Here is a 19,695-nt window from a genome sequence, read left to right as displayed (position 1 = left end):
CTTCCGGAGGGGGGGACTGGCACTTGGCAATCTACTGATGCCATATCGTCTTCGGCGTCACTTTGTGCGCTGAAAGCACCCTGTTTTTCCTCGCACTCTTCGGTGCCTGTTGGGAAGTCTAGGCTAGCTTTCCACCAAAGTTTTTGGTCGAAAAAGCCGGCAGGATGCACAGCGTTTTTCACAATTATCTCTCAGAAGGCAGCAATTGCACACCCGGTGAGTGTCTTCCAAGGATATTTTTTACGGCAGAAGGACAACATTTAAATTGAGTCTTTACAATGACTGAAGGACAAGTAAATTCAACAGAGAATAAAAGGAGTGTCTAAATGTATGCATTCTCTAAGGGTAATATATATGTAAAACTCCCCTCTCTACCTACTGTACAGGCCGCAGCCTGGCATAGGCCGAAGCAGATGACAGTTGCTGGAACAGATGTCGAAAAGCTTCTTTGTCAAATACGCCATCGAGAAGTCTGTTGCAGCGTTGATCGTCGAAGATGTTGAAGAACCATAATGAAAAGTTATAGTAATATCAACAATAACTAAATAAAGGCTATAAGCCACAAACTCTGCAACATGTGACCGACCACCATGGCGGAAACAAATAATCTGAGGAACCTGGACATGTGAGGACAAAACACTAGGAAGTATAGTATTACAGACACGCCCAGTTGAATTCCCTTTTCATACTTTGAAAACAAGTAATGCATGACTCTGCATCTACCACTACATGGCGGCCTATGCAAGGCATGCGATTCTAAGCAGATCTACAAACCTGTATTTTTGTATGAGTTGTGCATTTTTTGTGGATTGTGAGTTTCAGAAAGATTTGTTTTAATATATTAAAATAGAATTGCAAAAAACGGATTGTTACTGAATTAAAATTCTATTGTTCAAGGTACTGTGGGAAATGTCTAAAGGTGTTTAGCTGAACAGTACTGAGAAAATAGATAAGTCCCTTTTGTGTTTTTATACAACAGTATGCTGGCTTGACTATTGAATTTGGCCGGGAGCCCCTCCTCTCAGGGGTGTTGCTAGGTTTGGAAAAGACTCAGGGCTACGCTGATGTCGGAACTGTCGGGACTGGGGGCTAGCTAGCCTTTTGGTTGTAGCTCCTGAGATTCTATCCGGGGCTACAACCAAAAGACCAGGGGCTATAGCCCCCTTAGCCCCCCCTAGCAACGCCTCTGCCTTCTCTTTGGCATAAATACATGGATCCCCCAATCTGAAGGCGCAGACAGTCAGAACAATCCCTTACCTTAGTCCATATTTTAGAGGATCAGACAGAAGAGCAAACTCAGATTATAGAGATTGTTAGAAAAGACAGTCGATTGCTAAATACAACCTCAACCTCGTTATTTTGAGGAACGTATTGGGCCTGATTCCTCCCCATTACGTGTGCCAAAAACAGATAAACCCAATTGGTGCATGATTGATGGACATTTCTAGAGGCCTATTATACTTTACTGTGTACAATTGAGTGAAGTAGGGTATTAAAGGAGGAGTTTCTTCATAAAAGCATTCCACTGCTCCTTTTTGGAACCGGCCCAGCGGGCTGAGCAATGTTTCTGAACTTTTCATGCAGGCTGTCCCACTTGCTTTTCGATTCCCTAAAATAGGTATGGAAATGCGTGTTTTCTTTATTTCACAATGGCGGGCCCCCTCGGCGCCTGTTGATGTGAAATGCAGTCACAGTAGCCTGCATGTGTTCCGGGAGTGTCTATCAAACCGTCGCGTCAGAAGCGCGCCAAAAACACTTGTGCATGCAAGTGGGCTGTCCGTCACATCATTTGCACAAATGAACAACTCCCTGGAAACGCGTCAGTCACCTTTGAGGAAAAGCTGAACTGTGCGTTTTCAAAAACCAGGCATCTTTTTAAAAAAGTGCATCCTCTGAGCTATTTTTAGATGCCCAACATTTGGTGATTTAGGGTGATTCATTCTGTCAAACAACAGCCTGCATTTTCATTAAGTGCTCTTATTTACTACTGCGCCACATTGACCAAAACTGCTCCATTAACACATACACAGCCCAATAGACTTCTACTGCCAATATAGCTGGCATCAAACACTTCAGGGTATTCCATCCTGTGAGAGTAAGGTGGGGGCACGAAGCGGCCTCCTCCAGCTAAGGTGCGGTAGGCTGTGTTTGGTGGTGAGTGGTGTAAGGGACTGGCATCAGCAACGCAAGCAGCAAGCTGAAGCAGAGTAAACTAGGGTAGCACCACAAGGAAGTCCGGGGTCTGGCAGCCACGAGACAAGACAATTCAGCATATTTCACGGCCGGATCTCTGGTCTTGCCCAGAACCATTCTTCATTCCCACCCCAAGGGCCAACCGTTTCCACTGGCATTATCCAGGCGACCCATATCCGATCCTATAGCTGTGGTCTGCCTAGCAATAGGTATTTAGTCACCCACACACAGCACCACCCAGTAGTTAGGCGCGGACACGATGATCGCTGGATCACAACATGTCTTTAATCCTCCGTGTTCATGCTCAAACTAAAATCCTACTATTCCCCCTGCCCCACTCCCCGTGCCGTCAGGTCAGAGCACCTGTCCCGTGTAGGTGGTCGACAGTGGTAGAAGTGTGCCGAAAAAAGTAGTGGGACTGTGCCGGGGAATTCCAATGGTCTAAGTGACTTGTAACTAAGGCTCCTATTACAACTTCAGACTTGCACAGGGATATGAATGGGCAAATCCTCTATATAGAAATGGTGTATATGGTCGTAAAAAAGTAAAGGAATGGTAAACAGAAATGACATAAAAGTAGTGGAACACCTCCCGTACCCTTCGATCACTTGTAGTCGGGGCTTCACGGCATCACAAGCCAGTGCTTGTAATACAAAATTACATGGCTTACCAAGGGTGCCTATCCTTGCTACTTTTTAGCAACTCATACATGATATGCATATGTGTTTGGAGCAGCTTCTGAGCACAAATGAGAAAGCACTAAATCAGTGTGGCAGCCTACACACCTAATGCACCACCCACCACCGCAGTCGCAGCCACAACCCCTGGATAACTGCACAGAAGATATCATATGTGCACATCTTAATAAACATACCAATAATCCACCATGAAACGTACTCCTATGTGACCAGCTGACGAGGCCACAGTAACAACGTGGCCATGATTGCTTCTCATCATCGCTGGCAGGAAGGCTCTTGTCGTCTGCAATACATTCAGAGAGTACATATTAGTGTAAGTCTACAGATCGAACATTCTACCGCCTCCTAATCCTTAAATGTTGGCGTAGCATTATTGTATAATCACATGGAATGTCTCGGCAGGATAGCTCACGGGCAACGTGCTCGCCTTAGAAGCAAGACGAAGACGACACCGAGCAACAGAGGTTCGATTCCCTGGGTCGCGCTTAGAACCGCTCAGTATTAAGCGCGTTATAAATAACCAATTACAATTCTGCATTTTGGTAGTGAATTTGCCTATATTGTTTTACTGCAAACGTAAATCCTTCAAACCGGCTCATGAGGGGAGTAAGGCCAACTCAGTGGAAAGTAAGATGCACGGGCTCATGAAGGGAGTAAGCCCAACTCAGCGGAAAGTAAGATGCAGCGGCTCATGATAGTAGTAAGCCCAACGCAGCGGAAAGTAAGATGCAGTGGCTCATGATAGGAGTAAGCCCAACTCAGCGGAAAGTAAGATGTAGCGGCTCATGATAGTAGTAAGCCCAACTCAGCGGAAAGTAAGATGCAGCAGCTCATGATAGGAGTAAGCCCAACTCAGCGGAAAGTAAGATGCAGCGGCTCATGATAGGAGTAAGCCCAACTCAGCGGAAAGTAAGATGCAGCGGCTCATGATAGGAGTAAGCCAAACTTAGGGGGACTGTAACTAAAACATGGCATTTCAGAGCTTTTATAAACATTTTCAAGTATAGCCATGCTATAAAGGATAACAGAGAATACGATCGAAATCAAAACACGTGACTTATAGAATTGTAACTATAAACTACAGCGGCATATGCCATCGAGGGGCTCCAGCTGACACCTGAAAGAAAACTAGGGTGAAGCTGCAGTTGTCTGTGATGTCACTCAGCACTCCCAGATGGAATACACCCCATCTGTCATTTTTTTCTTTTATATGCCGCCAGAATTCCTTTGAACCCCCTGCACTGTTTGTTATGGGCCAGCCTTGAACCTCCCTGCACTGTTTGTTATGGGCCAGCCTTGAACCTCCCTGCACTGTTTGTTATGGGCCAGCCATGCAGGGGCGTGGAGTGAAGACAAGGGGACAGTATACAGCATAAACATATACCGAGTTCCCTGTCCCCACTCCCGACATCCACCCAAAAAAGTAAAATACCCGTTAGAGAAAATGCCTGGTGTGATGTCATGCCCATTGATTATGAATTCCATAATCTTCTACCATGACATAACAGTAGGGAATGCAGCTTTTAGAAAGGGAAGTAGTTCCAAGCCATTGGCAACACCATATTTCTCACCAATGAGTGCTATTTCTTTTATTACCACTGAATAGCTTGTCATCCCCATCTATCTTACGGTTGCAATTACACAATCAGCATACAAGCCAGGCCCCAAAAAGTCAGTTAAACCATTCATGTCTACGTTACCTCATGCGTGCATGTGAAAACAATCTTGTAGGACATCATCTCTGTGGTGCGCTTCGAGTGCCTACTTACAGAGATCTTGCTAAACAGTACAGATACTCATCTATGACCTAGAGAATGAGGTCCCTGTCCTTTATTGGCTATCAGTCCAGAACTTTGAAGCCATTGGTGATTACTCCCTGTCGGGGCGTCATTCAAACCATCTTTATGCACTTTTCCGCTATAAATCTTTTCATTTCCTTACTAGAATACGAACAGAATAGAAACATCATGGGGTCAGGTCACTGCCCCGGCGTGTAGTTTAATAATAGAATGGTCCAAGTGGGTTTGTGGCTTGTTTGGTACAGATGAATATATAAAAAGTCCATTGTGTAGTGTTAATTAAAGCTTTAATAGGTTATTCATCCAATTAGTACAGAGTTCTCAATCTTCGTCATGTGGTTCTTAAACAAATAGCTCATCAATTGAGGGCAATAGCCTCATGTAGTTCTAATAACCTGTAGCTCATCAAATAAGTGCGAAGCCCTCTACACCTGTTTTACCACTATATAATGGCTCATCAGGAGGGATCAAGCACAAGTCTCAATGTGTCTGTTGCTTTTTGTTTCAAAAGTTATTGACTTTCAGATCAGCATAACTTCATACTATCTGAAAATACAAATAAAAAGATTATGAGTATTATAAGTCGTTATATATATAATATTGGAATGCTCTATGTAGGAAAATAAAAATCAATGTCAGTCTTAATGTTCAAACAAGTGGTCTCCTTAGATAAGGAGGGAGTTAGAGTCTCAGAAAACGGACAAATTAGGGATAGCGGTTGTTTCCCAGAATAAAATGTTGTAGGGTTCGCATTCTTGACGCACCTAATTTGTCTCCCTTTCACTGGATTGTTTTCTCCAGTTTCCAAATGTGTTCGAACACCTTTCTGGGGGATCCAGTGTTCTAAAATGGCCGCCTTCTTAAATGATCACATGTGACATCATCGTGCAAGCGTTGCGAGTGCAGTGACATCACTATTGCCATTCATGCGGCTGCCATGTTGAAAAAGTGCTGTGTGAACGGGAACTCAAAATAAAAATCAATACCTGAGGGGATTCTCTCTGGGCTATTAGCCACCAGAGTCTTAGAAATTCAAATAATATAGAGATAAAGTGTCCAATTGAGGGTATGCTCTACTAATGCATATGGAATGATGTGTGGGGCACCATCCTTGGTAAATGATATAGGCCAGTGTATATTGAGTTATATGATGTTCCTGTCTGAATGATTAGTGATAACTATTACATGAAGTTGATTATATTAAAGTTGAAGGGCTATTGGACATGTATAATTGTCACTCATGCTATTATATTCCACAGGCGAACCTCCTTTCAAATGGCACCAACTACGTTAGGACTGATATAAAGTTGTATTAGTGCTAATACACTGTGTTAGCATGTGAAAATAGATAATAGGTAGTTTACAAATCAATGAATTGATCCAGATGATAACAAAATGATAATGTGAATATAATACAAAGAAGGGGTCTGGGGGAGAAAGGACTAACAGAATAAACAGAGGGGGGAGGGTATAGTTTTTGTCATAGAAAGTTGCAGCGTTCATTGTCCTTATTTAGACCAGGAAAAGACGCGTCCATAGTGTTGATCCACCTTGCTTCTCTCTGTTTCCTCCTCTCGGCGGCTTGCCAACTTTTTCCAGCCCTACACATTTGAGGAGCACTAGTTTGCCTTCAGGGTGTTCTTCGATGAAATGGGCTGCTAAGGGATATCTGATGTCCCTTATCCGAATACCTCTAAAATGGTCCATTATCCTGATCTTCAATTTCCGTTTGGTACTTCATATGTACCATTTGTCACATAAACAATGCATGCCATATACTACATGTGTGGTTTTGGTTTTGCAATGAATACATTGATGGATATTTTTCTTGAAACCATTGGGTAATTCGATATTTGTCCATTCAACATTGGGACAAATCCTACGGGTTTCCACATTTGTGTTTCCTTTTACTGCTGGTAGATTCCATACGTGTTCCAGGGTCTTAATTCTTGCATTGGTGTCATGTAGCTGGGGCTGAATTGGTTTTTGAAGGTTCTTGCCTTACAATAAGTGATAGATGGCTTTGAGTGAGTCAATGTAGCTGTTGAGATGACTGTCCACTTGCAAACTGTTCCAATGTTTCTTCGGTATCTTTCTTACAGTAAATACATTAGAGCTGTAGTTGGTGACCAATCTCACTTTCTTAGTGGTGATGTTGGATTTGGGATCTTTGCTCCTAAAAATAGCAGGTCTTTTAAGTCTTTTGTCTTCTTAACATAGAATCTTATTCTGATATCTTCTCTCTTTAAACTTCAACAATTGATTGAGTTTGGGTTGAATATGAACAGAAAATCACTCCTACTGGGACATTGGTTCTTTTTGATGTTGTCTAGGTCAGTGTGCTGTGTCTAGGGTTCCCAGCCTATGTTCTCTAGTCCGTGCAATCACTTGGCCCAGACACAGACCATATTACTGCTACACTACTGCTACACTATGTACTTTTCACTGGCTACTGCTCACAGCCAGGACCAATTTCAAGATTCTTTGTGTCATCCATGGGTATTTCATGGACTCGCATCCACCTTCAGCCACACTCTCATCCAGCCAGAGCCTTAAGATCATCTAAGTCCAGCATTCTCTGAACACCCTTTAACAAATCTTTTTTTTAAAAACATGTTTATTGATTTGTGCCATCTTATTTACAGTACATTGTTTAGTACAAAATGTTACACATCATGATCGTCAAATCCCTCCCTCCCTGCCCACCCTTTCCCAAACTCCCCCTTTAACCAAACCAGAGCTTTAACCACGGCTATGATCTGATGAACAGTAGCTTGCGTTATCTTTCCTTTGATGCTGAGTTTTTACTGCTGAACTCTTTGCAGCCTTTTTTTAAAAAAAATTCCCAGATCTCCCCCTTCTCTTATCTTATTCAGTGTCTGTGGTATATCAAGGGGGTTTGTCATCAGGTGAGGTGAAAAGAGTCTGTACCAATGCATTCCAGGATGTCACGTCATCTGAGCTTTCTCTTCTCCCCGTTTGGACTGGATCATACCATACTTCCATTTCCGCCATAGACAATTTTTTCAGATCCCTCCACCACTTGTCTATACTTGGACCTTCACATGACTTCCATGCCATTGGTATCCTTCTTTTTGTCAGCACCCAGGCCAGGTCTATCATCTTATTTTCCGGCTTGGCTTTCTTGGAACGTGCAAACACTCCAAGGAGGCAAGATTTGGGTGTCCATTTTATCCTATCATGCCCCCTTTTTCAGTTGTAATTCCATTTCTTGCCAGAACCCCCGGATAATTGGGCAGGTCCAGAACATATGTTCCATTCCTGCCTTGTTTGCTCCACATCTAGGCACCCCCTTACTTCTGAGACTGTGAAGCGCGACAATAGCTGCAGGGTCATGTAAGGTCTGTGGAGTGTGTAAAATTGTGTCAATTTTAAACTGGCGTTTCTTGAGACCTTCTTCGGGTATAGAAGTGCTCTCGACCATTCCTCTGTTGTAAACTCTTCTCCTATTCTTGATTCCCATGTATTCTTCCCCTTCCTAGTCTCTATGTGTAGTGCCTCTAGTAGTCCCTGAAACAGTCTGGACACCCCGTGCCCACCCTCCGATACATCATATAACAGGCCAAATAACTCATTTTCCTCACAGTGGTTTGGGAAGTGTAGGGGAGGAGTGGTCCAAAAGACCCTCCTTGCCTGCATCCCCTCCCCAGGTGAGGGCCATGGCTCATTGGGCGTCCCCTCAGACCTCCCGGGCCCAGGTGGTGGAGGGTTCACCTGCTGATGACATTGCCCACACGTATTGAATTTAGCTAGGCCCAGAAACCATTTTGTCTATCAAAGATGGTGTGAGCTCAGCGCACTGTAGCGCGGCCCCCACCCTCGGAGAGTTTCAATTATCCCTGTCGCCACAGCACCCTGGCAGATCCGCTGTGAGCCCGTTCCCACGAACAAGACGGACATGAACTAGCATAAGATACTAATACTGTAACATTTCACCGTCCACAGTGTATCACTGCTCCCAGCATGACCCGGTCAGCGAGGCCTGGGTGATGGGGAGATCTGTAGAATGGTCATCCGATGAAAGCAGAAAAACACCCAAATACGAATGTCAAAAACTACTTTTAATACGTGTATCCTTTCCATAAAACTACTTCTAGTAAAGAAACCTGTAAAATTGTGTAATGATTGTAAGAAACGCATGTTTACATGACACCAGCAATGAAGGACCCACACCCCTGCAGGGGTGTGCAAATGATAAAAGCATTCCGGGGGATTATTCTCTATATGTATCATTGAAAACCGTACACCCCGCGGTCCCGCGCCATAACTGAACTAATGCTGCTAGAGTACACAAGAAGACGAATGTAACCATGCAGAGGGCTCATGTGAAGGATGTGCGAGAATGCACTTGTCATGCGTGTATGTCTAAGCCCCTTATGTGCCACCACCGTCACATACAGTGGCAGGTCATTTTCTATGTACTCCACCAACCTCAATACTACCTCACTTACTGCAAATGTATATGCATATAACTAAATACTGTAATTGTTAAAACATAGTGTACGAATAAGGTGTTCAGACTGGATATAATTGAGACACATCCAACAAAGTGAAATGTATGTTTTCAAGTGATTCAAACAAATATTATAAAGTGTTCAAATGATTGCGATGTTTTCACCTCTAAAAGCCGGCAACACACGAGGAAGATACCTTTGTGAATATGTGAAAGGCCATTCCCCCTCCCACCCTGCGAAGACTGCCAAACATGAGAGCAGAGGCCCGCGCCGCGCTGCTCCACCTCCCCCAACCAGACTGGAGCCGCTTCAAAGATTTGTAGCCCCCTCTGCAGCACCCAAGGCCGCGGCCCGCCACCTGCATTATTTACAGCACAGCAGTAAACCTCTGCCTGAACACACACTTCCAAAGGCGCCCCCTCGTAAACCCCACAACCCACCGGATCATCTTAGACGTATGGCCCTGTGCAATTAGGACACCCAACACTGTGGCAACACACGGCGGCACATTTATAACCACATCTAACAAGACAGGGAGGCATGCACCGCCCGTCCCATGCCCTGAAGCTTAGCCCCTCAACCTATGGCTCCGGTCAACAGGACACTGGTAACCTTGCCCATGACGAATGACCATCAGACCCCTCACAAGGTGCATTCCTCCTGTGTTGCATTAACCTGTAGAATAACCTATTGGAAGATTTACTAAAGAAGATAAGATTGTAATGACTGAATGACTGCGGTGTGCATGGCCTAGGGCAAATAAGTCAGGAAACGACATTCATCTCTGACACTGGCCGCGATGGCATAACAACACCGCCCGGATGAACTCAGCCAACCTGCCAGGCCCAGCCCAACCCACGAGGCTGACCAGTGACGTCTTCCAGCCAAAGCCAACCGCATCGCAGCAGCACCTATAGTTAGTCATCGCCACCCAATCCTATCGAACTTGTGCCCCCTATAGTATGTAGGTTCTTATGACGTTTTTTGTAAATATATACGCCTGTCTTTGCTATTGTCAGACAGAGCGCTCTGGGAGTTTGCAGAGTTCTTTGCATGCCCTATTCTGATTGATAAACTCCCATTTAAGCTCACCCGCACTCTGTCTTGGCTTTATTCCCGACTTGGGAGAGTCCGTCATTGTCTCTCATTGCGGGGAGGATCGTGCTGGTTGGGGACGCTTGCCTTCAGTGGTGACCCCGAAAGCATGATTATTACTATTATTATTTTTTCCCGACCTAACATTACCGTCCCCTTTTGGCACGAGAATCTCCGGTCGAAAAGGGATATGCACGGTGAGCCGGCTCCGGGAGGCTGCCCGCCAACGGCGACCGGTACACTAAGAAGTGCGCACTCAAAAGAGAGAGGGTACGGGATCCCAGTTGAAAAATCCCCTTTGAGTACCGCTCGCCGGAGCCGGGGCTGACTGTTGAGCGGACGGCAACACTGCCTGGACGGACCCAGTTTCGGAGACTATCGGTTCAAGACGGGCACGTGAGTATTGAGTGCGAGCTATCGTAAAGGGAGTGGGGGAAGAAGTCTAGGACAGAGAACGAAGAGGGGTAGAAAAGGGGGTACGCAGATCTACTAAGGATCATCCTAAAATTTCTTTGCATATGGCCATTAGGATCAAGAGGTGAATAAGAGATAAAAGTGACGGGAACCTAGCTCCGAAAGGGGGTGGAAGGCGGCGCCGCATAGTGCTATCTTGACTAGTACTGGGAATATATGAAGAAGTGGATTATAAGATAAAAGTGTCTGGCAAAGGGGGACACGGAGAATATATTAGTGACTGCTATTTCTTCCTTCTTTTCTTTTCCTTCGGGTTGGGGGGAAAATGAAAGTGAGATCAGTACAAAATGTTAGGGAGAAAGTAAAAGAGAGAGAAGGCCTCATTACAACCTTGGTGCTAAGTGCACCAACTTTACCACCATGGTGTAAACTCCGTTTACACCATGGTGGATGGCGGATTTACCGCCCCATTCCAAGGTGAGTGGGGCGGTAAATCCCCATTTCCCATTTTCCCTTCCCCATTCTCATTTTTGCCCCATAGGGCATAATGGGAGTGGGGAAGGCGCTAATTACGCCGCCGTAAATTACAGCGGCGTAATTAGCACCATGGCAGGTTAGCGCCATGGATTTTAACGCCTGCTAAAAGCAGGCGTTAAAATCAGAATCAGGCGTTAAGGGTTAACGGTGGCGTTAACCCTTAACGCCTGAGTTGTAATGAGGCCAAGAGTCTTACTAGAAGAGGGAAGAGCAGACCAATATATATATATGCGCATCCATATATCTGAATAAGACGGACAGGGACAGCCGGCTAGGGAGGAAAGGGAGGGCAGTTTGAATTGTGAATAGAGTGTTACAGAGAGGTGTGTGCACCTCGTATGCGTCAGAAGACAATTTGGTGCTGTGGGTGTGTAAAGTGGTTATAAATGTATAGTAATTGCATGGTCATGGTAAGTGTGGCCGGATAAAGCTTCTTGAAGGAAAAAATGACAAGGTGAAGTGAGTGTGTACCTTTTTGATTTCAGGGTTAATATTGTCAAAATCACTGATGGTTTGCTCTTGTATGTGCCCCCCCCCCCAAAGAGAATAGAATAGAGATTGTGTACAGCCAGTTTTTGTATTGCGCAGGCAGGGGGAAGAGCACAAAGGAGCCCATTATTGAATGTGAAGAAGAAAACGAAACCCATATTGGTAATAGGTTTACATTGTAATTGTGGACACACAGAGACACACAAATACTAGGAAAACGCAAAGATGGGGGCCGAAACACCCTTATCACATATTTGTAAGAACCTACCAGGGTACGCGGAGCAAATTAAGAAATATCATAACCAATGGATAACAGAGCTGAAAGGAGAGGGGTTACCCCAGATATGGCCCGAGGGGGGGTCCTTTGATAAAAGTGTTCTGGATATGGTGGCCACATGCATTTGTTTGAAATACAAGGGGAAGCAGTTGCACAATAGGAGGGAAATATTAGATCTCTGGAGGTTATTTGAAGAGATACCACCGCCTAAAGCACCAGCATTAAATCCTGACCTCCCATCCACCACTGACAATCCACTGAAGATACAGAAAGATGCTAAAGAATCGTCAAATGTAGCGCCACCGATAGAGGTAATAAGCTTGTACCCGATATTAAACAAACCTGTGCCCGCAGAAGGGTATAGTGACCCCACTTATGTGCCTCCCCCGACAACTACTACACCCCACCGGCCAACGGCACCCCCGCCATATGAAAGTACAAGGGAGCGAGCCCAGGCAAGTACACAAAGGGTGGACATAGAAAAGCTAACAGATGATTTACAATCCAGACTCTCAATAGCGAAAGATGAGCTCTCAAGGATAAAAGACATATGTGAACAGACAGCACTTAATGCAGCAAGATCAGGGCGCACGTCTAGAGCGCCGAGTGAGAATAGAACACTCGAAGATGGGTGGAAAAAAGGTGAGATACTGTTCAGAATTGAGGAAGAACCGACACGAATAATTGAAGTAGGGGCACGAGAGGGAGGTATTGATAATGAAGAAAGGCTTATAGGGGACAGAGAGGAACTACTATGTGACATAAGGGACGATTTAGAGGAAAGCGACAGGTTGAGCATGGCAATGGGAGGGGGAAGTGAAGGGGTGGATGGTACATGTTCAATGAGAACACTGGATGATGAGTGGACGGGGCGATTAAGGAACAGGGTGGGGAAAATGGCATCACTGGGAACATCAGCAGCCAAAACGGGTGTAGATGCAACGACAAAAGGAAGGCTACAGCTCCCATTGATACATAGGGGAGGAGGGAGGCCGAATTATATCCCATGGGCTCAGATGGATAAAGCCAATTTATTAAAGCTATTGCCCCCGTTATCAGGAGGGGCAAGTAAGTGGATATACTCCTTTGAGAAACACACTGCCGGGGTACCCCTAGCAATAGGAGATGTAAAGAGCTTGCTTGTATCAGCAGTGGGGGATCAGGCTGATAGAGTATGGGTCAAGGCCGGTTTCCCGGGAGTAACATTAGACTGCGACCGCCATGACGGGGCCTCCTTTAACACAGTGCGTGCAAGGGTGTGGGATGCCTTGCGCGAAACGTTTCCAGATACACCAGACTTACAGTCAGTAATGCAGTGTACAATGAATGACGGGGAGGAGGCTATGGATTACATTTTCCGGGTCCAAGAGATGTGGAGAGCATAAACGGGCACGCCCTGGTATCAATCGACTTCTTTATTTTACTTCATTATAAAAAGAGGGCTCCCAAAGGAGGTGCAAAAGGCGCTTGACAAAATAGCGGGCATTGAAGCGAAGGGATGGCCTGAGATCCAGAGCATAATAGTACACCATTGTAAGCGAATAAAGGAAAGGGAGAAGGAGGTGGCGCAGAGGAGATTGGCAGACGAAGCAAAACTAGTGCAGACAAAGTTGGTGAAGGTCGCAGCGGCTGTAGCCGCACTCCCCCACAGGAGGGAGGGAGATGAGGAGGAGGAGGGGCTGATAGCAATACAAGGAAGGATGGCAACTAATTGGGCTAGAGCAGGACAGCGGCAGTGGAACGAGCAGGAGCAAGGCGGAGGTCTGCAGTGGCAAGAGTGGACCCCTCGAGGGGGACGAGGTGGGTACAGAGGCCGAAGAGGAGGTGGACCAGGGTACGGGGGAATGGGAGGAAATGGATGGCAGGGCCCTAGAGGTGCACAAGGGAGTTGCTGGAACTGTGGAAGATGGGGGCATTATTCTAGGGAATGCAGAGCCAGACCCAATAATGGGTTCCAAGAGGTAGAACAGTATGGCCATACCCACCCGGGAAGCCCATATGGTCTTCCAATGGGACAACAACAACCGAGAAACGTAGGCCAAGGTAATAATGAGCAACAACCGGGGCACCAGTATAGAACACAGAACCACCCACAAAACAATGACAATATGCAGTACACGCCAGGCAACCCTTTTGCGACAACGGCAAACGGGGCCCCCGCACCAGCACCCTATAGCGGCGTATCAGTAGTTTCAGGGAGTGTCTTCAATCAAGGGGGGGCGATGAGACACCCCGCATAGGACAGCCCACAGAGAACACTTGCGTGTCCAGTTCTATCTACCACCTACGATGCAGCAGAGGAACCATTGGTAGGGGCGCAGATAGGAGACAAGCAGTTCATATTCATGGTGGATTCGGGAGCGGAGAAATCATGTATCAGGGAGGGCCGGTTCCCGTTATCTAACAGGAAGTTAGAGACGCAGGGGTTCTCTGGGGCTGTAATTGAAGTTCCTTACACAGAAGTATTGGATGTAACAGTGGGGGGTAAGACTGTAAAGACACCCTTACTGTATTATGAACACTCACCAATAAATTTATTAGGGAGGGATCTCCTGAGTAAACTCAACATGACCATATCATTTACCGAGAGAGGAATAGTGTGTTCAACACCCGGAATATGCCCCTTGCGCGCAATGTTGGTAGTGCAAGCCTACACAACCACACAAGAAGTACGAGGGTTGCCGGAAAATGAGGAAATGTTTATTAAAGGGCTAAAGACATTGGCCCTCATAATTCCAGAGCTGAGAAGAATGGACTGGAGGATTCCAGCGGAGTTCCTCTTCCGCCCCATAGTGTGCCCCGACACAGCACCAGGATCAGTGGTATCATTAGACTTGCACGCTGTACAGGTATCAGCGAAAAGGATTACTGTGATTGGATTAGATAGGGAAGGATGTGAGTGGCGTACAGTGCTGTGTACAAATGCCAACATCGCTCTAAGAGAGTTAACAGATGAGGATCTCTTTTCAGATGCAGAAGGGGATGGTGAAATAGTAATGGAAATAGCGATGCCCTGTGACATTTTGATTCAAGCCAGGGAAATCCCCGTTCAACTGATGGCAGTGGTGGGAGCACCGCCGTCATTTTTTGATGACGACATGAGGCTCGTACCAAATAATTTGTGGACAACAGGCCCCCATGATGTAGGGCTGTTGCATGGAGTACAACCTGTGGTAATAAAACTAAAGCAAGGAGCAATTTTACCTCGAGTGAAACAGTATCCATTGTCCCGTGAAGCTGAAGAAGGGATAAAAGAGACAATAAATGCACTACTAGCACAAGGGATAATAGTGCCTTCAAACTCCCCATGCAACACATGTATTTATCCAATCAAAAAAGCAAAAGGAGGGTCTTGGAGGATGATACAGGATTTACGCCCCCTAAATGATGTAATTCAGAAAGAGTTCCCTTTGGTCCCGAACCCTGCATCAATATTATGCAGCATCCCAAAAACGGCATCACACTTCACAGTAGTAGACTTGAAAAACGCATTTTTCTCAATCCCCCTGGCTGATGAGAGTAGATACCTGACAGCATTTACACTGGGGGGAAAGAGATATGAACACTGCAGATTACCACAGGGATACTGTGAGAGCCCAAGCATATTCAACCGCATATTGCATGAAGATTTGGGGAACCTATCAGTTGAGAGTACGATCATTCAGTACGTAGACGATTTACTAGTGTGTGCACAAGACGGAGAAATATGTAGGAAGGATTCAACAACACTCCTGACTCTATTGGCCAATAAGGGGTACAAAGTAGACAAGGAGAAACTACAGTACTGCCTGACAGAGGTCTTATACTTGGGACAGCTGATATCAAAAGATGGAAAGAGAATAATACCCGACAGGGTAGAAGCAATAAGATCAGTACGAGAACCCACAACAGTGAAAGACATGCAGAAATTCTTGGGAATGTGCAACTATTGCCGAGCACGGATATTAGACTATGCAGCATACACAAGACCCCTACTACAAGCGCTCAAAGAAGCACAACAGGAAAATAAAAATATCGAATGATCAGAAGAAATGAGCATGTCATTCCAATCATTAAAAGAGTTAATTTCAAGCGCTCCAGTGCTAGCAAATCCTGATTATGGACGCGAATTTTACCTATTCTCACACTGCAAGGGAACACTCATGACAGCTGTTCTGACACAAAAGACGTCCCTAGGACACAAGCCTTTGGCTTACTATAGTGGTACTTTAGATGCCGTGATGCAAGGCCATTTCGCGTGCGAGCAATCACTCGCTGCAGCCGCGTTCGCGATTGAGAAAAGTGCCACAATAGTAATGGGTTGCCCTGTGACATTGTTTGTGGAACACTCATTATTTGCAATACTTGAGAGGTCAAAAAGCACACTGACAACACAGCGGGCAACAGCCTATGAGATCATATTGTCTAGCGCCAATATTCATGTGGTGAGATGCAAAACAGTGAACCCCGCAACATTCATTACAGAAGCATGCACACTAGAGGACATGCAGGACCACGATTGTGCAACTTACACAGGAGAAAGAGGGGAGGACACAGTGGTGTGTGAGAACGCTCTAAGCGAGGGATAAGTGTACTTCGTGGATGGGTCTGCATCCATTGATGTGGACACGGGAGAAAAACATGTTGGTATGGCAGTGGTGAGGTTAGAAGACGGTGAGTATGAAACACTAGTGCAGTACCGCCTCCCATCACATTACTCCGCACAAGCAGCAGAACTGATTGCACTCATAGAAGCACTACATGCAGCAAAGGGTTGCGCAGTGACAATATATACAGACTTGGCCTACATGACAACGGCAGTACATGGAGGTCTAGCGAGATGGGGGCGGAGGGGATTCCGACGGGCAGATGGAACGCCAGTACAACATGCGGAATTACTGAAAGAGTTAATTGAGGCCCTCCAAAACCCTACTGCAGTAGCAATAGTGAAGTGCCAAGCACATACATCCAACACAGACGTTGTGTCTTTGGGAAACGCGGCAGCGGACGCTGCCGCCAAGGAGGCTTCCTATTTTCAGAAATATGAAGCAGGTGAGTACATACTGCAGCACAAGACAAACGAAGAGCTCCCAGAAGGCTACAACATGATGCCTATATCACAAATACTAGAATTACAGGAAGGAGCTAGTGCAGACGAAAAATTGATGTGGACAAAACGAGGGTGCAGCAAGTCGGCAACAGACTTACTGTGGTGACAAAACAACTCAGGGAAAGTGGTTATGCCAATAAAGTTATTGGAAATTGCGTTTCAACAACTACACTTCCCTGCACACAATACCAAAGAGCACATTGCAGCAGAAATACAGGAAGAATGGTTTGTGCCCTGTCTCCAGGAGCACGTATCACGATTGGCAATGGAATGCACAACATGTCAGATCTACAATTCAGGAATGACATTACGCACGCTCCGGGGAACAATTCCAAAACCCATTGGCCCATTCAGAGAGCTACATATTGATTACGCCGACATGGGGGAAAGGTGTAATGGCGCACGATACATGATTGTGGTTGTATGCCCATTCTCAAGGTGGGTGGAAGCAGGACCATGTGCACGACCTGATGCCAAAAGCGCTGCAAAGTTCCTAGTGAGGGAAGTGTTCCCGCGCTGGGGAATTTGTGACGTGATTCGCTCAGATAATGGCACTCATTTTGTAAATGAACTTTTCAAGGAAGTCACTACATTATTGGGAATAAAACACAAGTTGTGTTCGATTTATCATCCTCAAAGTAATGGCGTAGTGGAAAAGATGAACGGACTGTTAAAAGGCAGGTTATCAAAACTATGCTTCTCACTGAAAAAGAATTGGATTTACTGTCTGCCCCTTGCGCTATTTGAGCTGAGGAATCAGCCAAGCAAAGACCACCATTTGTCCCCGCACGAGATTGTGACTGGGAGACGAATGTGCACAGCACACTCTCCACTGCGCGAACACTCAGATGCACACAGAAGCGCTGCGATATTGGGGGATGAGTTTACAGACTATTTGAAGAAATTGACAAGGGCAGCGCGCGCAATATCAAAGCAGCTCTCTCCACCCTTCACGAGAGAGGAGGGAAACATAACAGGGTCTGTCACGGAGCCTGAGCAACAGCTACAGCTGATGCCGGGCGAATTTATTTATGTCAGGAGTTTTGTGCGTCGATGGAATGCACCACGGTTCCATGGCCCGTACGAGGTAGTGTTCTGCACGCCCACGGCAGTAAAAGTGAAGGGCCTGAAGTACTGGGTACACTTGACAGATGTACGAAAAGTATATAGTAATGTGCAAGAGGAGGTAGATGAGGAGGCACAGACAACAGCAAATGATACAACTGAGCAGAATGTTTGAAAATGAATTCGTGTATGTGTGTTAGTACTGGACCTGAATGGGAAAATGGCTGATAAGTATACTTGCATTCTTTTTAAGATGTTACTGGAAAGGAAAAAAAAAAAATAAATAAAACGTTTTTTTTCTTTTTTATCTTGTAGACTTATATGTAATTAATGAAGTGACCAAAGTATTACGTGTTTACACCCTTGTCTGTGAATACCCTTCCCTGCATCCCTACCCGCTTCCATTCCCCGTCAATATATATTGGCACTGATGGTGCCAGCAAAATGTTTACATGCATGCACTTAATGCACTTTTGTATCTCGAACAGGAACTACCATGGCATCTAACGGGCAGCCTGCAACGGATAGAATTAGTAGAATGAGAGAATTACTAAATGAGAGATGCAGATATTCGTATGAGTGTGGACTATCTGTGTGCATTACGTTGTTTTTTATAATAATGTTTGGCCTGGTTACATATTGGTTTGTAGCGTTCATCTCTATCGAGATGAACGAGGGGGGAGGGATTAACAGCACTACTGGGATTAACAGCACTACTGGGGCCAATGCAACTGCAAGTGCCAATACGAGGGAAGGTGATTTTCTGGTATGGGACGGAACTAAACTTGTATGGGGTTACTATACTACACCATCCAATGCTGTCATCTCAGAAAAGAAAGAGCCGCAGGGTGGAATGCAAAACAACACAGTGTCTCCACCAAAGATATCTAATTATAATGCTCGCAGTTTAAATGATCGAAACCCGTCTGCCATATCGTGGTTGTATGATACCCCCACCAGCCAACCTGCCCCCATATTAAAAAACAACCTGCAAGATAGCGTCAGGGACGAAAAGGAAAAGATGCAAGCAGCACACGATATCTTGTATGATGAATGGGCCAAGGGGGGCGGGAATGAGAAAGGGGGGGGTCTATTTTGTCACTCGCCCAGGAGGCTGGGAAATACATGAGGAACAAGAACAACAGACGAAAAAGAGACGCAGGGGGAAGGAGGTATGATGAGTACTATGGGTTAGGACTCGATAAAATGGAAGACCCACGACACCCCCACCAGACAAATAAATGGTATGCGGATATGAGTGCTACAGCTAAACAAACAACAAATGAGAGCTGTTATGTTTGCTCCCTCATTCCTCATGCTTCAGGTACACCCAAAGTATTGCTACCCAGAGAGTTGCCAATTATAGATGCCCAATGTCTCCTTCATCTCACGTTATGCAGGATTAAGAACACCTTCCAGGCACATGGAGTTACTTTCAGAATGCTGCAGAACGAGAAAACTTGCTACCCGAAGACGGCAGGGGTGGTATGTCTGGAGGAACCATTTTTTGTAATACAAGGGACACTTTTTTCGGACAAGTGGAAGGATGAAGAAGTAATGTGCA

The 19,695-nt window shown here is 45.6% G+C and overlaps 1 protein-coding gene across 1 annotated transcript in view; it reads right to left on the bottom strand.

Annotated features, from left to right (window-relative positions):
• LOC138515790 (estradiol 17-beta-dehydrogenase 11-like) overlaps positions 1–19,695 on the bottom strand; it is a 151,393-nt gene that overhangs the window by 98,860 nt on the left and 32,838 nt on the right. Inside the window, exon 4 of the mRNA XM_069630515.1 lies at positions 3,068–3,174. Within this exon, the coding sequence (XP_069486616.1) occupies positions 3,068–3,174 (107 nt within the window). The remainder of the gene's footprint in view (positions 1–3,067; positions 3,175–19,695) is intronic.

Source organism: Ambystoma mexicanum, chromosome 6q, assembly GCF_040938575.1.
Source record: "Ambystoma mexicanum isolate Mex_15411 chromosome 6q, UKY_AmexF1_1, whole genome shotgun sequence".
NCBI lineage: Eukaryota > Metazoa > Chordata > Amphibia > Caudata > Ambystomatidae > Ambystoma > Ambystoma mexicanum.
Note: the sequence above shows the minus strand (reverse complement) of the source record. Positions and strands in the feature narration are given on the sequence as shown.